The following is a 20,796-nucleotide window of genomic DNA, read 5'->3' as shown; positions in this document are numbered from 1 at the left end:
CAGTCTGGGTTTGGTTGAACTGAACTCTGGTTCAGTTTGAATGTGAACACCAAGCGGACCAGAGACCGCTCCGAAAAGTGGACTACAGCGCAGGGCATTCTGGGTAAATACAACCAAAGCTAACATGCTAGCCTAGCGCTAGCAGCAGAAATGGCTCCTGGTCTTCAGAGAAAGAGAAATCCTCCAACACTAAAATCTGACGCCTCCATCTTGTTTCCATCTGGTGAAGAAGGAAGTTGCTCTCAGCGTCTTCAGGGGTTTTTGTGTCGTTTCCTTCAGTGGTTCTTGGTGCAGCGCCCCCACAGGTCAGGAGGGGAACAGGTTGGTTTGGGTCAGAACCACAGCAGCTGGAGGTGGAGCAGATGATGGAGTTCTGGTTCCAGTAGAACCGGGTTGACTGGACCATCAGGAGGAAATCACCTTTAATCTGTTGTCCAGTTTTTTGCGATTCCAAGGTCAAAACCATCAGATCCCTTCATTTTTTCATTCTAATTCATAATTCTTAGTTTATTGCAAATTTTCTCCAAAAAATGTAAAAAACAAACAAACTGAAAACTGATGCTAACTCTTCTCCCTCGGTCTTACCTGACATCACGTTATCGTCTGCGTTACAGAAACATAAAAATAGAGTTTAAGTTCTTTCAGTTATTATAATGTTTGCGTGTCCAATCTGTCTGCCTGTTTTTTCTCATCTTTTTTTCTTCTAATGTAGATTTTATAAGAGGTTTAATTTTGGAAAGTATCACAAAATTCCTTACAAATATTTCTAAAGTGGCTCCACAACAGATCTCTGGAGGGATTGCTTCATGTATCTCTAACTTACATGAACCATAAAGTTTTATTTTGAAACTGTATGAATTTCCCAAGGAAATTAGCTGCAAACGTCCTTTAAAAAATCTGTTTTTGATTAAAAATCAGGAGAAGCGCTCACAAATCTCCTGGATGTGCTTTTTATTAAATCAATAAACCAACTCAGTGTCTGCTTCAGCCTCGCTCAGCCTGGCTTACCGTTTCATTTATGACTATAAGAACAAAAATGCATGACCACTAGAAACATCCCCTGTTGGTAAAGTCCGAAGTTTTATAAATCTATAATTTAATGAAAATAAAATATTTTAACCCAGCCTAAACAAACTTGATGTGAGTTTTCAGTCTAATAATTCCAGCAGTAATTTTAGGGATTTATCTTGTTTTACTGCAGTTCAGCTGGTCTGATTCATTATTAATAAATTCATATTTAACACATCAAATATGTTTTTATTCTTCAGTAATAAAAAAAACCATTCAGAGCAAATGAAGGCAAAATGGAATCAGTAAGTTTTTCCTTCCTGGGTGGGCAGATTGGTTCTGACCCGGTTCTGACCCGGTTCTGACCTGGTTCTGACTCAGTTCTGACCCGGTTCTGACCTGGCAGGAGATTAGATGGAGAACATCAGTTTTCAAGTCTAGTCTCAGACTCCCAGCTGGATTTAGATCTGCACTTTGACTAGGCCACCTCTGGATCCTGAATGTCAGAAGGTGTTGATAAAATCAGAAACAAACTGTCTGCAGTCGATGATTCCTTCTTAGAATTAAATCTTTTTGCAGATCAGTCTGTCCAGAAACGTTTTTATGTTTTATTTTGATCTGATTTAGACATTACATGGTTCTGTGAATTGGACCGAGACGCGGTGTGATGTGATTTTCTCCCTGCTGTGATAAACAGGAAGTAGAACATGAAGCTAGCATGGACCAGAGACAGTTCTTTTTCTCCTCTAGGTTTGAAAATGGACATTTTTCAGGTTTTGGTTCCTCTGGTAAAGCACAGCGCCACTAGTGGACGGGAGGGTTCACTACATCAGAATCTATTCAGCTAACAGTTAGCTAACTTGTTTCCATGTTTTATTGATTCTTTTTCTGAAAAGCCAAAAACCAAATCAAACAAAAAACTTTCTTTGTAAAATTATTATTATTAAAAGTTATTTTGATTTTTTTAATGCGACACTTCAAAATACACAGAAAAAACATTGATGGAAACACGATTTATGTCAGTTTGGACCTGGGTAATCGACAGTGAATGAATGAGTTATTCAGTCCGGATGAATTCAGCAACCCGTCTGGTCAACAGCATGACGTTTTAAATAAACCTAAGAATAACTGCAGGTTCTGGTGTGTAAGGAGGATTGTTGCTTGTTTGTAAATCATATTGATATCTGAGTCCATTCATAGCTGAACCTCAGTCATAATATTAAGATCCTGCTGAGTCTGTCATTGATTTCCTGCAGGCCTGACACTCACTGCTGCAAACCCAGAGGATGTAAACTGGAAAAATATACATTTATGTTATGAAAAGATCAATTAACTCAGGGTTATGTCTGCATACACGGCCGCTCTCCACACACACACATCCTGACACAAAATCAAACACATCTGCTAAACATTGCAGTAATTGCAGCTCCATCGATATCATATTACCTGCTCCTTTCGCTGCCTATTGATCCTGACGGCTGCAGCTGTTCATGCGCTGCATTCAATGCGCTCTATTAGCTGTTCCAAGTGTTGGGACTGACGATGCATCACAGCTGAGCTGAAGGGTGGAGGAGCGCAGCGCCCATCGATCTCTGGCAACGGCAAGTGGCTCCGTCTCAGACGGACACGTTCTGGAGCCTGAGCCGCTCTGCGGGACGCTCACTGACAGAAAAACAACCAGCTAACCAACTAACTAACTAACTAACTAACTAACTGAACTCGGTGTGAAGCAGCATTTATGAAAAGCAAAGAAAGATGAAAAATGTGCTGAATATGTTTTATTTTTGCTGTCTCGTCTCCCTTCGTCTTTTTGTCTCTTCAGGGATTTTTGTGTTTCTGCGTCTCTGCAGAATCTAATGCCTGAACATCCGCGGCTGAAGCAGCTCCGTTTCCTCCTGAGTGCGACTTGCTTCTTATTCACCATTAACCTTTGACCTCTGAGGAAAGCGCTGGGTTATTACACGAAGAGACTCTCAGGCCCTGCAGGCAAATCTGATTTTGTTCTCCTCTCTGCTTCTAAAGCAGGAATTAAGCGAAGTCCGGCTCTCAGGGAACAGGTGCTATGCAGAGAAACGCGGCCCGTCGTCGGAGCACACATCGCTCGAAACTCATATTGATGAGAAAACGGACTGAAATATGACCAAAGAGAAAACTTTGAAAAAAGATATTTGTAACATTATCATGTTTCCTAACCATGTGAGCCCTGAACCGGTGGGTTTTATGCTGCAGATGAATTGACGGTTTTGACTCCTTTAATGAGACACACGAGTCCAAAGTTTTACAGTCACTGTCTGATGAACATGTTCTCTGCTCACGTTTTGTAATTCACCGCTTTTTCTTTTAACACCATAATAGCTTCAAACATGAGAAAACATTATGTAGAACATTTAATACATAATAATATCATAATAATACTGTCCAGTCTATTAATGTAGGGGGGATGCATTTTAATTTCAGAGCCTGCTAATATCTGCATCCTCTGTCTATTGTCCTGTTGATATGAAACTTATATCCTGAGCCCAGACTCTGTTTTCTCATCAATATGTGAGTTTGGAGCGATGCGCGCTCCCGCGACAGGCCATGCGTTTCCCTGCAGAACATCTTCTATAAACTGTCTGCTGACTCCATCCTCACGACTTCTGCAGAAATTTCTGCTCTACAAAAACCACCCAGGTAATGTCATGTCATTTCTTTCTTCCCGAAGGTCTAAACAAATCATTCCTCATAAAGAACTGATTATTGATTGAGTTTCTGATCCTAGTTATTATGTAAATCCTTAAACAGATGAATATAGAGGAAGTGGAGCTGTCCGTGGAGGCCGTCCCTGAAAGGCGATGGGTTCCCTGCAGACGTTCCCCAGCTCCTCTGTGGCTGTGAGAAAAGCCTGGTGACCCAGGAGCCCAGAGAGACTCTGAGTCCAGGCCCCTGCTGCGTGGGACGGAGCCCGGTTTAGATTTTAGAGGAATGAGGCCTGATGGGAGCCGTTTGGAAGGTCACATAGTTTCATAGCACAAATCTGAGTTGTTCATCAAGTTGTTCGTTTATAAATGTCACAGTTTCAAACCAAATATTTAGATAAAATGCTAATTCACTTGCTTGAAATATTTCCGTTTGGTTTCCATGGTGGATCCACTGCTTCCTGTTTCCTGTGAAAATATTCACCAAATAAAAACGCATCGAATCGTTTTTCTAAAATCGTTAAAATCATATTTTACGTGAACCTTAATGTGACTCAAACTGAACGGTACCAGAGTTCACCGTTCTTTCCCCCACCGGACCAGCTGTTAGCTTCAGCCTCCAGAACCAGGTAATCTGGGTTTACACCAACGGTGTCCAAACTGTGGTTCTGGGGCCGTTTGTGTCCCTAGAAACAATTTAATTCGGCTCCTAATCTTAAGTCAAAAATGGTACAAATTTGGCCAACAAAACAACTGATGAGCCCAAAATGTGGAAACTGTCAGTTTGTCTTGTAATGAGGCAAAAACCTGAACCTTTGATGTTTCTGGGTCAGATTTTGTAATCTGGACTTCTTGTCTTTATTATCAGAACTGTGCGGTTCCTGAATAACTGAAGCATTAATTACTCATTTCACAAACTTAATGTCCACTTTAAGGGTCAAAGGTCATCTGCAGATGCCTAATTTAGGGTCACCCTGATTAACTGTAAATGATCCCCTCTATGGTGGCCCTGAGGCGCAAAGCACAACATTAACGGAAACACAACACAACGGAAACCCTAACCCTTATCAGTAATAATACACTGAATTAAATTCTGATATTTCAAATCTGTTTTCCAAGGATGTTTTTTCTTTCCTGAATAATTTCTTCACAGCAAAAATGGAAAGATTCTTGGATTGAAAGCAGAGCAGAAACTTCACCCAGCTGGATCTGGAGAACATATGTTTGAATGGATCCTCGGTTATATTTATTAAACTGTCATCACCAGGGCATGCAGATGAATTATTGTGAAATGTGAGATCCCTGATATTCATCCTGGGAATTAGTGATCAGGTTTGGCACATTGTCCTCGCTGCAGCCTTGATCTGCTAATTAGAGAGGAAACGTAGGTGCAAATCCGTTCTGATTTGCTGCCAGGAGCTCTGAAGTCTGGCTGCAGATGAGGATGTTGGTTTGGCGTCAGCACAAGCAGCTGGGACGTTACAGAGAGGAATGAGACATCTGAAGGAATTACTTTTAATATTTTAAGGCCTGATTCCCATTTAAGATCGCTCTGTTCTTGTTAGCGAGCTAGCGGCTCGCCTTCCTCTGGAAAAACTGGGTCACTTCTGTCTCACGTTCAGAAACGGCTCATTTAAAAAGCATCCAGATTTCCTACAGACCCTGAAGTAAACCAGCTTTATGCCGTTTGGGTTCATTAGACAGAAACATGTTGACAGAAACTTCAGGCTGAGCGATCAAGTGAAGGTGTCACATTCAGTTTGTCTGACTCCTCCACTTCCCCACTTCTTCAGACCTTCAGGTCAAAGGTCAACAGATGACCACTCTATCCAGTGACCACCAGGAGAACCAGAGGACAGCAGTTGTTCAGTCACGACTCTTCTTCAGGCTACTATCATAATCACTGTATTGGAGCAGAGGATTCTGGGAAGCGGAGGGGGTCAGATGACCAGAAGTGACCCCTGGAAGTGAATGCACTTTGAACTGTAACCCCAGAGCCGGGTGGAAGCCCACAGAGGGTTCTGTGGACTGGATCAGAACTGGGACCAGTTGCTGGAGTCCCTTCAGGAGCGAAGTGGGCCCAGAGGGGACGGACTGAGCGCGCTCAGAGCGGCTCTGCTGCTGGGTTATTACTGAAAACAGAAACATGCTCTTCATGGATGGTGTTTCATTTTATGGAACAGAAAAAAAAGATTTGGTCATTTGAAAATGAATAGAGGACATTTGGTGACAGATCAACAATAAAACATCTGGAATGATTCATGCCTTTCTCACAAATTCATCTGGAAAGTGGATTTGTGTTATGATGCACTTATGATATTTATAGTGGAGACTAATTTATCCCCTCTTTTGATTTTTTTTCAGATAATATTTTCCACAACTCTGAACAGGAAGTGACCGGCGCCATCTTGGTGGTCCAGCGCAGCGCAAAGCATCAGAACGATGGGAGAAATATATCTAAAGAAAATGTGAGCTGTGGGGATCGACCCGTATGAGAGGGAGAACGGAAACATGTCAGACGGTGTGAAGGCGCTGCCTCTGACCTCCTACTGTGACATAGTTCACTGCTTAGTGAACAGGAAGAGTTGATCCAGCATGGAGGAACTTCACAGCCTGAAATCCATCCAGTCAAATTTAAACGGATTTCTAGACGACGTACCAACTCTTGGTGTCAAAAACGAGGTTCTGCTGACTGGCAGAGTGAGTACATGTAGTAACAAACACAAGGCTACATGTCCTGTTAGCTAGCAGATAAAAGCTACATCAGCTAAGCTAACGCTGCTAGTTCAGCAGTAAGTACTACAGTAAATATCACTGATGTTTATCTGAGTATTACACAGGCGGATAGAGTACTGAAAAACTGCAATTAATTAATAGTTGTAATATACATATATTATTTATAAGTCAATTAGGAACGAGGCGAGAGCTAGTTCTAAACTTGTGGCTTGTTTATTGTTGTCATAGCAACTGACAGACTAGAACCACGCTGCAGGCCTTAATGCTCAAGTCCAATTTTTTGTGAAATTGGATTTTTGTGTGTGGTCGTTCACAAATGACCTAAAAGAGTTCAGCATGAGCAGTAGAGAGCGCCGCCGTGACGTCACACGTAGTGAGCATGCTCAGTGTTTGTGGAAGTAACATGGATGCCAGAGTGAAAGTATCCGTATACCTATCAAGATGGCTGTCAGCTACAAAGTTTTAGTCTCATGAAAACTATTCAGTTCTATATTATCTTGATTTTATTTATTCTGAAATTAATTTAAACCTTATATTGAAGACTATAAACAAAAAATATGAACGTGACAGAAGCTCCAGTCTGACACTATAATCTTAAAAAGATTGAAGTCCGTGTCCAGCGATCAGATCGATCGTTTATCAGGTGAAAATAAAATTTTACAGATAGACGCCGGTGACCCCTGCTTGACCTCAGCGTTAAATCAAAGCAACATGCTGCCGACCAGCGACCAGCTATAAACTAAATGGACGCGCATCGATCCCTGCATGCCGCCTGCACATCGCAATATCAGTGGAGCAGGACGGAGCTGCTGCATGCCTGTGTGTGATCAGGTGTGTGTGTGTGTGTGTGTGTGTGTGTGTGTGTGCCTCCATTTACCAGCCTGGCCAGAGCGCTCAGCTGTTTATGGCGGCCTGGTTCACAGGTCAACTGAGAGGTCAGAGGTCAGAGATGAATTAAACGCTGACACATCAGAACTTCCAGTCTTGTGTCAACTTCACATCTGACCAGCGGCGTTCATTTCACCTCCTGACCAACTAAAATATTTCCCGTGTTAGCGAGGACAAACTGCAGCTGGGCGAGGAAAGATGGCGGCTATCAGTATTACTGTGTTTGATAATAAATGCTAATAAATGTTAGCTCTCATGCTGCAGGCTGTTGGCTCCTGCTGTAGAATGAAACTGTTAGCAGAGCCTTTAGCTAACTGTTTCAGTCCGAGGCAGACACCCTGAAGACTTTTTAGATGAGGCTTTCAGCTGTAACCAAACCCTAAATCCACCTTTTCTTTGCAGATAAACTCTATAAATATGACATTTAAGGTTCAATCTTTATGTTTCTCTGCACATTTTGACATTTTCATAAAAATTTCTTCAGTTCTGCATTATTTTGCCTAAAACACAAGTCTGGTCTGCTGTTCTGGTTTGGGCTGACATGACGCTGGTTCTGAACCCGGTTCTGGTTCTGGTTCTGCTGGAGGTTTCTTCCTGTTTAAGGGAAGTTTTTCCTTCCCACTGTCGCCGCCTGCTGGTCGGGAGGAGTGATGCTGCGTAACGTCTCAATATTCTGCTGGGTTTCCAGATACAAACATTTCAAACTAATTAGAATAATAACCTGAACTTGACGCATGGATGATAACTGGGATTAATTTGATTATATTTTTTAAAGTGCCTCGAGTCGACATTTATTGTGAAATGTCGTTATCGTAATAAACTGAATTTAATAAAAATTTGTAGAATGTCCACAAAACTGTAAAAACTAGAATCCAGTAGGATCTCTGAACTCTTTAAAACCCTTTTTATGTCTTATCTCTGTCAATAAACGTCACTTAAAAAGGTAAACTATCCCTTTAATTACCAGCCCTACAGTTAAAGATGTGAGTGAAAAGTAGCATGTAGTCAGCTACAAATTTAGTTTAGTGGTGTTCCTCTTCTCTTATTTTGTATTAAATTCAGTTGAAGTCTTTGCTGTTTGACTCTTAATGGCAGATGGATCCGTGAAAAGGCCTGAAACCCAGAAGAACTTCCACGTTTCTCTCAGCACATGCAGCTAATGCAGGACGGAGGCTGCATTAGGTTACAGGAGCGAATGGACGGCGGCTTCTGCTGTCCGGCCTCCGTCTCAGAGTTCCTGTCAGGAGATTAACGCCACGCTCCAGGAACGTTTCAGTAAACATGCTGTCAACTTCTACAGAAGTGATTAAAGTCGTCGTCATCCTGCTGCTCCACAGGGCCAAGTCATCTGCCCGGCAGATGTAGATCGTGTTTTTGGCAGCAGCAGCATGAACCGCTCTGAAATCGATACAAACAGAAGGAAGTGACGGTTTCTCTGGATAAATGATCCTAAAGCACGTCAGGGTAAAAAGATTTAGTCACAATTTCACTTAAATAAGAAAATCACATACAAAATTCTCAGATAAAAACGCCTCTACAACATTTTGTTTTCTAATAAATTAGGTTTTTACAAAAATACAAAGTTGCATATATGAGCACCAGGGCAGTCAGTCAGGAAACAGCTGGGAGTTTTCGTTCAGGTCTGTAAATATGCAAAGCAAGAGGAAACGTTCAGCACAGTTTGCATGTCAGAACCTGTTTGGACCAGGAGTACTTCCTTAATTCATAAAGAAATAAACTTTAAAAGTTCTTCAGTTTGAAATATTAAAATGATTTTTCCATATAACTGTAGATGTGGAGGTGAGCAGCTGATTCCCAAACTATGTGCTTTTATTGTGATAGTACCATGACTCTAAGTGCCTCCCTTGGTTTGTGTGGTTCTGTTCGGGTCCATTAGCCCTTTGACCCACAGATTAACTGTTTGTGTGCTTTTATTTTGACAGGTCATCATACTTTCAGCTCTTTGACGTTGGAAGTTTGAACAACTGTTAAAGTAGTGTGCTTCTCAGTGGTTCTGAGGGATTTGACTAGGACTTCAGCTTTACTAACGTGGCTCAAGAACTACTAGCTTAAACGAGGTTATAACGCCTCGTTTCGGGTCGGGTCGGTACTGTAGTTTATTGGAGTGGGAACCTTTTACTAGCTCACCTTTGATTCAAAATCAATTTTTGATTCCAAACAACTGGAACTTCTGATGTTGCCATTTCCGTCCAGGAGTTTTTCATTTTTGGTTATTAGTAAAGAATTGCAAAACTGTTGATATTTCCCTCATCAAGTTGGATAAACGTTCCTTAAAAGTATTTGTGTCGTCTGCAGATAAAGCCCTGCCCACAACCCTTTGACCAATCACAGCCCACCTCCCAAGGTAATGGAGGGAACGTCGTAGCTTAGCTCCGATCATTAGCGGAGTCCAAATGTTTTGCGGCCGGTTGAATCTCTCTCTTTGGTTTTCCTAGTTTTCTCTCTGTGTTGGTGCTTTGTGGTATGTTCCAGTACCGTCTCCGTAGCGACGTCAGAAGGTTACAAAATGGAGGTGCACAGACGGCGGATTTATTTTCAATTTTTTTCAAGTGATTCTGAATCGGACTTTTATGAGAATTGATTGTTTTTCATCGCTGCTGTTCTGTCTGTTTCTAGACCCAAACAACCGACTGGTACCGCACCATTCCTAGACCTCCGTCAGGTCTAGGTCCAGAGAACAACGATCTGGTCCGGTCCGGTTAGGGAGGAACTGTTGATGTCACACAATGCAGCCCTTTGATTGGACGACAGAAAAACGTCACTGTTTGCGATACTCAGAGAGACACTAGTGTTATGACATCAGGTTGGGTGTTTGGGTCTAACCCCGCCGGCCCTGTAGCGCTGAATACACCGGGCATAAAATACAGAACCGAACCAAGCCGACCCGTATCGTACCGCTCAGTGGAATCAAGACATAAGAATAACTTCTGCAAGGACCTTGAGGACCTAAAAGTCTCTTTGGAAAAGCTTCACAACCAGCCTGGCGTTGACCGATGGAAGATGTTTGGTGGTTCAGCTCCAGCCAAAGTCTTGGCCGGTCATTTGGTAGAACTTGAGGTTAAAGGGTCTGTAGAAGTCTCTGAGCCTGAGCAGAACCTCAGTCGGTATCTGAGGATGCGGTCTGCCCTTCGACTTCCCCAGGCAGCGCGGCCGGCTGCTGCCCTCAGGCTTCTTCAAGCAGGGGAAACCTTTGGTCTGGTTGAAGTAGAAGTGTTTGTCCGTCACCACGCGTTTGAGGCCCAGAAAGTCCTGGACTCTGCCCATCTCCCCCGCTGGGTCTGTCACCAGCCTCTCCCCGCTTACGAACAGGAAGCGCGACAGAGGAAAGTAGCGCAGCCAGTTCTCCAGGTGCTTGGCGTAGATGCCGATGCGTACGGCGCTCCAGGACGTGTCGATGAGCGCCGCGCTGTCGTTGCGGAAGGCGAGGTTCTGGAACGATGGAAGCCCAGGAGATTTGGACAGCGTCTGGGTGTAATCAGAGATGGCCCGGGTCACTGGGTCACGCACCACCACGATGAGTTTGGTGTGGCGGCTCATGGCGTGGACGCGCCGCGGAGCTTCTTTGGTGATGAAGTAACTTGGAGTCTTTTCCATGGTGATCTGACCCTCCAGAGTCCGAGGCATTAAACTCCTGTAGGAAAAACAGCAAAAAACCCAGAAAGGAATTAGAATATTTAAACATTCATATGTAAAGTTTTCCCACTTTTCTGTAAGTTTTTTTTAATTTTGCACTTTAAAATTCCTTATGATAAATATTTTAAAAGTCTGAGTTTAATTCAGTGAGTTAGGGAGGAAAACAAAGATATTAAAAGACATCATAACCTCTTTATTCCACCGCCTGGAGTCTGGGTTGATTTTGCTTCGTCATGCTAGCTCCATTTCGCTGGCAAAGCTAAAACGTTAGCCCAGAAGGATGCTAATCCAGTCCTATAAAACTGGACCACCTCTAAAAGCCAGACCAAGAAAGGATGAAGAAACGATCAAAAAGAGCGGCGCTGATGGCTGACAACAGTAACGTGTTGGAGCTAGCGAGAATGAAAGCGGACCGGAGTCGGATTAAAGCGAATTAAGCAGAGCTGCTGTGAACGCAGCCCTGGCCTGGTTGTTTCCATTATCGTCGTCAGTCTGAAGGTTCTGGTTCTACTGGTAGCTTTAGGGAACTGGATCACACGCTTCTCTTTTATCTCCTGGCTCTGCTCTCTGATGAAGAACCAGATTAATGATCTGTAAACCTCCTGAAACACCAGAGCAGGCTGTGTAGAAATGGAAGGAAATTACAGGGGAAGGAAAATTTATCTGTTTTGTGTCATTTTCTATATTCAAGAGCAAGCATGCAAAAATGGAATGTAATAACCTCTGTCTTTTTCTCTGAAGAGCAAAAAATACAGCTCCTTTCACCAAGTCAAGACAAGATTTAAATAATGGAGTTAGTTCATGTGTAAGCAGTGAAGAACGCCAGAGCTGCAGCTTTGAAGGAACCCTGGGCTGATTTCCATGCTTCCTCTCCGTCCTCAGCAGGCATGTGGTGGCGGTCGGGTCGGAGGCTTCGTGGTTGGTCTGTCAGTGAAGGTCTTATGAAGCTCTGTCTCTCTGATCCAACTTTACACACTTGGTTCCAAGTCCAGCATGTCCTCTGGCGTGCGGCGCTGAGCGCACCGCCTCAGCTCTTCACCAGAAATGTCTGAGCTGCATTAGCGGCTGGAGCGAAGCTAACCGGAGGAGAACACAGAAATCCAAACACAGAGAGGTTTTGGAAAGTGGTGGTGTTTCTATGGTTCGTTCTCTTTAGGGATCCTTTAAAATGTCAGTTTGGAGCCAAAGTTTATACCTCAACCTGCCTGCTGGAACCTGGATGGGATCTGCTGGATCAGCAGAATTTTGCTGGTGACTGACTGACAAAGTCCTACAGAAGAAACAAGCTTCACGTCTTATTCATGACCCAAACGCTGCTTTTAAAAGTAAATTCCAGCTTTGGATAAAAACTTGTAGAGTTTCATGGTGAAAGGTTTTTCTGCAGTGATGCACCTAAAACTTCAGATCTCGCACTATCTGTGTTTTCTACATTTTTCTAAAGTCTATCAGTGAACATGCCAAAGCCATTAAGTGCTTCCAGTAAAGAAAACAGGGAAAGTTTTGTTCTTTAATGAACATATTCAGAATTCAGTTGGAGGCTGTAATATTTGTGTCTCAGAAATGTTTCTCCTTTGAGCTGCAGAAAGACCGACGTTTTGTTTCATTTAAGGAATACCAGAAAAACTGGAATAAAATGGAACAATGTGTTAAAGACTGCGTTCCAGTACTTCTTGTGTCTCCTGTGGCTGCAGGGAGACGGTCGAGTGTTTGTAGCAGAGAATCAGTTTAATTCCAAGCTGTTGTTCCTGCTGCAGGCGCAGAGGTTCTTCCATCCACTCTGTGTTTACATGCAGCGGGTCTGTGATCCGGAGCCACAAGCAGCAGAACCAGCAGAAACCCGGCAGATAGAGGCAGAGGCCTGCTGCTGCTAATGCTAATGAATTAGCATTAGCATTAAAGAGAAGGGACTTTAATCTCAGCAGGCTAATTCTGTGTCAGTCTATGTCAAAATCCAAGTAAATAACCAAATATTCATAGATGTATTTCAGTTATGTTGTTAGTATATAGAAATAATCGCATGACTTTTGTTTTCCTTGTCGTAAATTTGCGAACGTATCCACACTGAAAGCCTTTCACAAATTTATTTGGTAGGTTTGAGTTTTCAGACTAGATTTTTCTGATGCTGCATAAATAATTTCAACAATCTGGATTCTGACAAAAAAAGTCAGAATTCTTCTTTTTCAGTGGCACTAATTCTCTTCCGTACTTCTCTGATTTATGCTGGCGTTTCTTAATCTCTTAACTAGGAAACTGGGATTAGGGCCAGTTTGGGGCCCATTAGGGCCAGTTTGGGGCCACTTTCCTCCATTCTTGTTTGTACACAAACACAAAGACTTAAACTTTCCCTCAACACCACAGACTCACATCTGTGAGCAATGAAGCTCCCTGTGTGTGTGTGTGTGTGTGTGTGTGTGTGTGTGTGTGTGTGTGTGTGTGTGTGTGTGTGTGTGTGTGTGTGTGTGTGTGTGTGTGTGTGAGCAGCGCCATTGAGGAAAGTATTTCTGGGTTAAGAAAGCCGTGATCCGTACGGGTTGTGCCGGACCGGAAGCCTCAAATGGACTCTTCCAACCTTAAGGTCAGAGTGAAGGTCACTGTCTGTTTCTCTTTTGGTGAGGTCACTCGGGGGTCACAGGGATCATGTAAAGAAACGTCATCATAATCAGAGTTTTCTCAACGTTTTGTTTCCTCTCAGTTTTTCTTCTTCACTTTTCCATCCTGCTCCTCTTCCTCATCATCCTGCTCCTCTTCCTCATCATCCTGCTCCTCTTCTTCGTCCTCCTCCTCTTCCTCGTTGTCCTGCAGCTGCCCAGGCGTTGCTGTGACTCCTGCGTCCTTCAGGCAGGAATCTGACAGAAGAGTCCAGAACTGAACAACGTCCTTAAACACCACAGAGCCTCTGCGGGAGTTTCCCTGTGGTGCGTTCAAAGACCTGCCGGCCGCCAGGAGAAGCCAGTGATTCCGGACTGTGGCTGCAGCATGAGCAGCTCCTGTGGACTGATGGCAGGGAGCTCAGGTGATGTCTGTCTGTCTGTGTGCTGCATGATGTGGATGATGAAGTCTTTTCTTGTCTCCATGTTTGTAGAACTAGATTCAATCATTTCTTCAAAGGTTTCAGTTTCTCTGCTGTCACTTTGACTAAAATTAGCATCAGATCAGGACGGAGCCGGTTTGATAAACACCAGTAAAATATTCCAGCTTCATGATATGTACATCAGAAATCATGACTGAAGCATGAATTATTACCAAACCTGTTAGAACAACCAATAAACTACGTTTGGACGAGGCTTCCAATAAAATATAAAAACCATTAATGATGCCTGTTTTCAGTTCTGGTGTTTATTGAGTCTGATACGTTAGAGCTAGCTCTTTTTTTAGGGGCAGGAAAGTGAAGGAGCTTTCTTTCAGCCTGCTGGCTGGCAGTGTGTTGCTGCACAGATCAATAATCCATTTAAAACTGATCACTTCAGCATTTCTGAATGCTGAGCTCATTAATAGGATGCTATTATTATTGATATTGTTGGTACTAATTTTGGCAGAATGACTGAAGGTCAGAGGTTACGTCGTGATGTAAATCCTTCGGTTCTTGGTTTGTAGCTCATCTGGCCGCCTGGCCGGCGCTCGGCGGTGAAAAGTGTTTTTACTGAGGAGGTTTGCATCACTGGGGTAGGTCGGTAGGAAAGAGCTGAAGAATGTGTCTGACTGAGAGGAAAAACAGAGGCGTAACGGTTAATACCCGCGTCTCAAGGCCTGAGAGAGAGGAGGTCAGAGATTCCTCTCAGGAACCAGAACCAGAACCAGAACCAAACAACAGGAGAACCTGAGAGTTACAAGGATTCAGAAAAAGTTCATCTTCAGCTCGTGATTCTGAGAGGAAATGGACTGCTTGCTCAGAGCTGCTGTGAAGAGAAGCTGAAACTCAGCTGGAGATTTTTACACGTTAGCATCACATGCTAGCTCTATGAGACGTTAGCTTGGACGTAAAAACTTCAATTAGATCAACTTTTCATGTCTTTCTATGGATTTTTCGGTGTTAAATAACTAATCTTATGGGTTAATGTTAGGACCTTTGTTGCGGCTAAGCTAACCACATGCTAGCTTTAGCCTTTTATTTAAAAAAATGTAAACATCTGAGTGTAATCAAAGTGTATGGATGTCAGATCTCTTTAAAATTTCCATATAATGTTTTATCATTGCTTCTGTTACGTCCTTTGTTTATGATGAGCTAGCAAGCTGCTAGCCATAGCCTCACAATGCTGCAGGACGCTAAAACCTTTGTGTTATCAGACATGGAGGAATGTTGCTCATAATTTAATACCTCCAGCTTGATCCTTTGGAGTTAAATTTTATTTACTGTCCCTGAAAGTAAATCTCAATAAATAACCGGCTCATTTCCTGGGCTAGCTTGTAGCAGCTAGCCTGTTCAGTTCAGACACATTGGAGGTTTTTCTGTAATGGAGACCATCATGGAGGCAGGAAGTGTCACTCTGTAATCTGCCCATCTCTGCACCAGTTTGTTGGTTCCTCCCTCCCTGCGATCAGGCAGGGCGTGGCCCCCCGCTCCCCCTGTGGCCCCTGGCTGCTCCTAGATAAAACCACACAAGGAGACCAGTGTGGACCAGCAGGAACACAACTTCTGATTTTCCCATCTGATAACTGAAGCGGGAGGGAGCAATTAGTGGCAGTGACACACACACACACACACACACACACACCCACACACACACACACAGAGACTCAAACACCCAGGCAGACTGAGGTCGTGTCATTCAGGCTCTCAGGGTGTATAAATGGTTTTATGTTTCTCTTTTCTTCTTCATGACTCGGCCGGTTTATCATTTTCATGTTTCTTTGGGTTTTATTTCCGTGTTGGAACCAGAGCCAGCCCAAGATTGTCTGAGGCCCTGGGCAGACTTTAATGTGGGCTCCCACTGTGAGTTTGGCTCTTCTCTCATTATATATCTATGATTTACAGATCAGCTGGTTTCTGTTAACGCTCACATTAATCACTTCATATTTATCAAACAAATTAATTTCTCTGATTTTCTTACTTGGTTTGACAGTGGCAGTAGAGAGAGGACAGAGGAGGAGTCCAGTTTAGAGACTCATCACGGTCAGAAACACTGCTGGTTTGGAAAGATTAGTTCACGTAATAAAAAATGAAAAAACGTTCTTTTTGTGTTAAATCAGGTCATTTTGTCTAATAGATAAATGTGTTTGATGTGAAACATGATGACGGACAAAAAGGCAGGAGAAATCAGGAAGGGTGTGAACATTTTTCTGTCTGAGCCACATGTGAAGCTCTGGACCTGGAAACGCTCCGAACGCAACTGGAGCTGTGTTAACCAGTTAACTCTTGAAACCAGTAAACCAGTAAACCAGTGAAACCATTGCAGACTCAACATCTCCATCTCTCTAAAGAGGAAGAAGATCTTCCTCTTCCTCATCAGCCATCCTCTTAAATGTGACACAGGTCAAAGGTCCAGTTTCATTCCACCTCCATCTGATCAGCTCTGATCTCAGATTCATTTACATATTTATCAGTTCCACTTCCTGTCTGAGGTTACAGTATCAGTTCCACTTCCTGTCTGAGGTTACAGTATCAGTTCCACTTCCTGTTTCCTGTCCACTTCCAGGCATCATTCCTCTAGATCAGGGGTCTCAAACTCCAGTCCTGCAACCTTTAGATGAGCCTCTGCAGCACCTGAACAGAATAATCAGGTCATTAAGGTTCTGGAGAACTGATCTACACCAGGAGGTCATGAAGCCGTTTCATTCCAGCGTTTTGTACCTGAGGCTCATCTAAAAACTGCAGGACAGCAACTGGAGGACTGGAGTTTGAGACCCCTGGTCTAAAAGATCTGAATAAGGATCTGAAAAGTGTGGTGGACCACTGACAGCTGCTCGTTTCTTGCGCAGATTGGAATGGAAACAGTCAGCTTTCAAGTGGATTTAGGTCTGGACTTTGACTAGGCCATTGTAACACGTAAATATGCTTTGATTGAAGTGATTGTACCTGTGGCTGCATATTCCCTCAGGATGATGCTGCCACCACCATGTTTCACTGTGGTGGCGGTCTGTCCAGAGGGAAGCGACAAAAGGTTTAAAGGTCATATCGGAGCTGAGGGGGCTGGTTAAAGCTTTAAACAGAACCGGAACCTCCCCAACCCGTCTGCTGGGTTAACTAGTCTCCATCAGGCTGGTTGTTCTCCAGAACCAGAACCAGAACCAGAACCTCTGCAGACGGACTTGGATTGAATGACTTAAACTGGGTGATTTCTGAGGGAAACTGGTGGTGGTGGATTTTATTTAAGGGTATTTGAGTAAATGGGGCTGAATATAAGCATTCCACACATTTCAGATTTTAATTTCTAACAGAAAACCTGACCAGGTCGTTTAACTTTACAGTTAGATGTTTCTATGTGTTGTTTATTTCATAAAATATCAATAAAAACAGAGTGAGGATGTGAATCAGTTCATCTGTTCTTCAGAATTATTCACTCAGATCAACTGTCTCAACTAAACAACCAATAAAAACACCGTCTCTATGGAGACAGAGGGAAAATAAAATCATGATCAGCTGTTGGCAGCTTGTTAATAAACCTGATTTAAATCCTGAAGGGAGAGGAAACAAGTTTGGTTTGGTTTAAAAGCGACGGGCCCTGAATGCAGCGCAGGTTTTACTAACGCTCTGCTCTGATGTTTGACTCGGTTTTAATGCTGCAAGTTTAGGATGAACCGACGGACCCTGAATGCAGCGCAGGTTTTCCTCTCCTCTGATTTCCCATCGTCCAGCGGGAAACCGCAGCGCCGGCTCCAGGACGCGAAACGCCACAGGAAAACTTTTGTTCTCCACTGACCTGCCAGCGCTTCCTCCCAGGGTGTTTTAGTTGGTTCACAGCAGAGGAACCGGGCCAGGGAACAGGCCCGTCAGAACCTGCTCAGAACCTGAAGCCCAGTTCTAATAAAACTCAGATCCCAGATGTAAACCATTAATTACAGCAATTAAAGATGAAGAGCAATTAAATATAAAGTGATATGCAGATAAATCAATATTCCTCTAAATTAATCAAGGATTCCTTATGAAATATACGATGAACGAGTAAAATAGTCAAGAAAAATATGAGTTTAATAAAAAAAAATCTTGCTGCAGTTTTAACTGTTTTAAATATCTCACAGTTTCTATAAGCAGAGATTCATTGGTAGGAGACAGAACCTGCTTGGTTCTGATGAAGGTTCTGATGACAGATTCTGTTTTCTCTAATATGAGGACATTATGTCATTAATAAATAAATCATGTTTCCTTTAACACAACAAAAGGACATAAACAGCCTGAACATTTCAGAAAATTAAATTTACTTCAAATTTAAACCTTTAGCAATAAAAATAAATATCTGTTATTAATATTTATCCTTCATTTAAATTGGACAATAACTCATTGGCATTAAAACCTCTTTACCAAAACAGCATCATAAAACACAACACGTCAAAATATGAGACCAAATACATCAACTTAGCTGACGGTGCTACATAACCATAACATAGAAACTAATTAGATTAAACTATATGTTTTTTCATAAACTTTGAACTTTTTCTCAGGTTAGTTTGATTTTATTTAACAGATCAAGAAGCTTAAAATTATGAAGAGGAAAGAAATGAAAGCAACAAGAAGCAATTAATCAATTAATTGCATAACAAATTCAAATGAGCTTAATAATTTAATTTCTGGAGGTTAATATTTGTTTACTGAGACTTTATTGTTTCGGTTTTAATTTCCATTTTATTTATGGTTTTTACTTGTTTTATTTATTTGGATATTTAGAATGTCTTCCATGTCCAGTGATAAATGTTTGTTAAAAACTGTATTAATGTTTGAGAGGGAGAACTTGCATTATTAAGCTATTATCAATATATTATGTGAAAATGGTCTCAAAACAATATTATAATTTATGCAATAATTTCTGGGATAAGTTCATCCAGTCATTTGTTAATGAATCTACAGTTATTGTGTCGTTTTGCATTTATCTTTACAAATTTCTTAAGAATTTTCATTTATTGTTGTTTTGTTCAAAAACTGACATAAATACTATTTTGAGCTGTTTATTCCAGGACAGCATCAACAAATAACCAATAAACTGTCAAACTGATGAAGTACAGTGACTGTGTTCAGTTTAGTGATATAAATGAAATATTGTTTTAACTTGGCGACATCCTGAAGAAACTCCTATCAAATAGAAAAGTTTTCCAAGAGCAGGATTCGTGTTTGTGACGCAATGAGTGCTTTTCCATTCACAACAATACAGTTAAGTAAGAAAGAATAATTTGTGCATTTAATTATATTTATCGTTATCGCAATAGTACTGAAATATCACGATGAAATTCTAACCCCGTATCGCCCAGCTTTTTTCTGTGTCAGCTTTAGATTTAATGCTAATATTATGAAACATTCCAGGCTGCAGGATTAGTTCAGGAAGTTGTTATCTGAGTTTTCCTCATCCACCATGTCCGCGTCTCCCCCGGTGTGTGAACACACCTTCCCGGCAGTGTGACCCGGCTGCAGGTCTTACCTGTACCAGCCCAGCCCCTTGTCGTAGCAGCGGTCGAAGAAGTGCGGCTCAGCGCCCACGGCTCTGACGTCCGGGTGGACCCGCAGGAACTCCAGCAGCGCCCGGGTTCCGCCCTTCTTCACCCCGATGATGATGGCCTGCGGGAACTTCTTGCTGCCGAAGTTATTGAAGACGGAGATGTTGTCGGGAGGCCGCAGGCCGCCGGCGGAGTCCGCCAGCCGGTGCCGGAGCAGCGGCACCGGGCAGCCCAGGAGCCGCTCGGCCGCCGGAGCGCCGATGCTGAACACCGGCCGGGGCAGCGCGTCGCAGCGGCTGCTGAGGCAGTAGCAGAGGTAAGTGAAGAGGAGGATCATGGTGAGGAAGACGGGCAGCCTGGACTGCGCCTTCAGGTGTCCGAAGTTGAGCGCAGCTCTCCATCTACTGCATCCCATGGAGGACGGAGCGCAGGAGGCATGGCACGCCGAGGGACTTCATGGTTCAGCCGCGAACCGGATCATCTTATCCACAGGCGCGATGTGCGCCAAACCTGCCCACTGCGCGTCACAGCGGAGCGCCACGCATCCATCACTGAGGGAGCCTCACGTCCCCAGACTGGAGAGCAGCATGCCGGGATGTTCGGCTGGTCCTCCGCGGGTTCTGGTCCCGGTGCTCCACGGGAAACTCACATCCACGCCCCGTCCGTCCAGCACACGCCCCCTCCGGCCCCAGCCCAAGCTGCGCCACGGCGCGCGGAAATAACCCCGAAAATAACGATTATCCGGTCAAAGAAAGGAAAAAGTCTCATGTCAGATGATTATTAGAGCAATTTCAGAGGAATATGGTCGTTATTTTAATGATATTTAATGCGCTTTTAATGCGCTGGAAGGGAAGGAGGCCTGGAGAATGATGGAGGAGGAATATTAGTCTGTGATTGTCGACCAGAGTTCATTTCTCCTCATTTCCGCTCAAACCTCCTCGCTGCTGCTCTGCAGCTTCAGCTCCACATCCAGAGGAGAGGAGCCGCCTGCATGGACACACACCCTGCTGGAGCCGAAGATGACACTGATATATCCCCCAATCACACACACACACACACACACACACACACACTTAGACAGACTATAACTAATCATGATGCATTCAAAGACCTTGGAACCTCTTAAACTCAAATAAACTTTTCTTCACAGACAAACTGTATAAATTGGTATAAATTTATACATATATATATATATATATATATATATATATATATATATATATATATATATATATATATATATATATATATA

The 20,796-nt window shown here is 43.0% G+C and overlaps 1 protein-coding gene and 1 long non-coding RNA gene across 2 annotated transcripts; one reads left to right on the top strand and one right to left on the bottom strand.

Annotated features, from left to right (window-relative positions):
* The first annotated feature begins 1,983 nt into the window (after positions 1–1,983).
* On the top strand, positions 1,984–16,130 carry LOC114160168 (uncharacterized). The gene is made up of 3 exons (XR_003598735.1): positions 1,984–3,681; positions 3,793–6,386; positions 13,767–16,130. It is a non-coding gene; the product is annotated as an uncharacterized LOC114160168 (long non-coding RNA).
* LOC114160132 (heparan sulfate glucosamine 3-O-sulfotransferase 6-like) lies at positions 8,770–20,575 on the bottom strand. Its single transcript, XM_028042579.1, has 2 exons — positions 19,529–20,575; positions 8,770–10,962 (listed from the first exon to the last, which is right to left on the bottom strand). The coding sequence occupies exons 1-2, from the start codon at positions 19,957–19,959 to the stop codon at positions 10,344–10,346; spliced, it is 1,050 nt and encodes a 349-aa protein (XP_027898380.1). The 5' UTR covers positions 19,960–20,575; the 3' UTR covers positions 8,770–10,343.
* Between the last annotated feature and the right edge of the window lie 221 nt (positions 20,576–20,796).

This window comes from Xiphophorus couchianus, chromosome 2, assembly GCF_001444195.1.
Source record: "Xiphophorus couchianus chromosome 2, X_couchianus-1.0, whole genome shotgun sequence".
NCBI classification, from domain to species: domain Eukaryota; kingdom Metazoa; phylum Chordata; class Actinopteri; order Cyprinodontiformes; family Poeciliidae; genus Xiphophorus; species Xiphophorus couchianus.
This window is presented reverse-complemented; position numbering and strand designations above follow the sequence as displayed.

What these genes read in the sequence shown, in the direction of transcription:
- LOC114160132 (XM_028042579.1), bottom strand. Translation starts at nt 19,959, where the DNA reads ATGGGATGCAGTAGATGGAGAGCTGCGCTCAACTTCGGACACCTGAAG. An exon ending in AAGGGGCTGGGCTGGTACAG is followed by an intron (nt 10,963 to 19,528) that starts GTAAGACCTGCA and finishes TTTTTCCTACAG; the next exon opens with GAGTTTAATGCCTCGGACTC.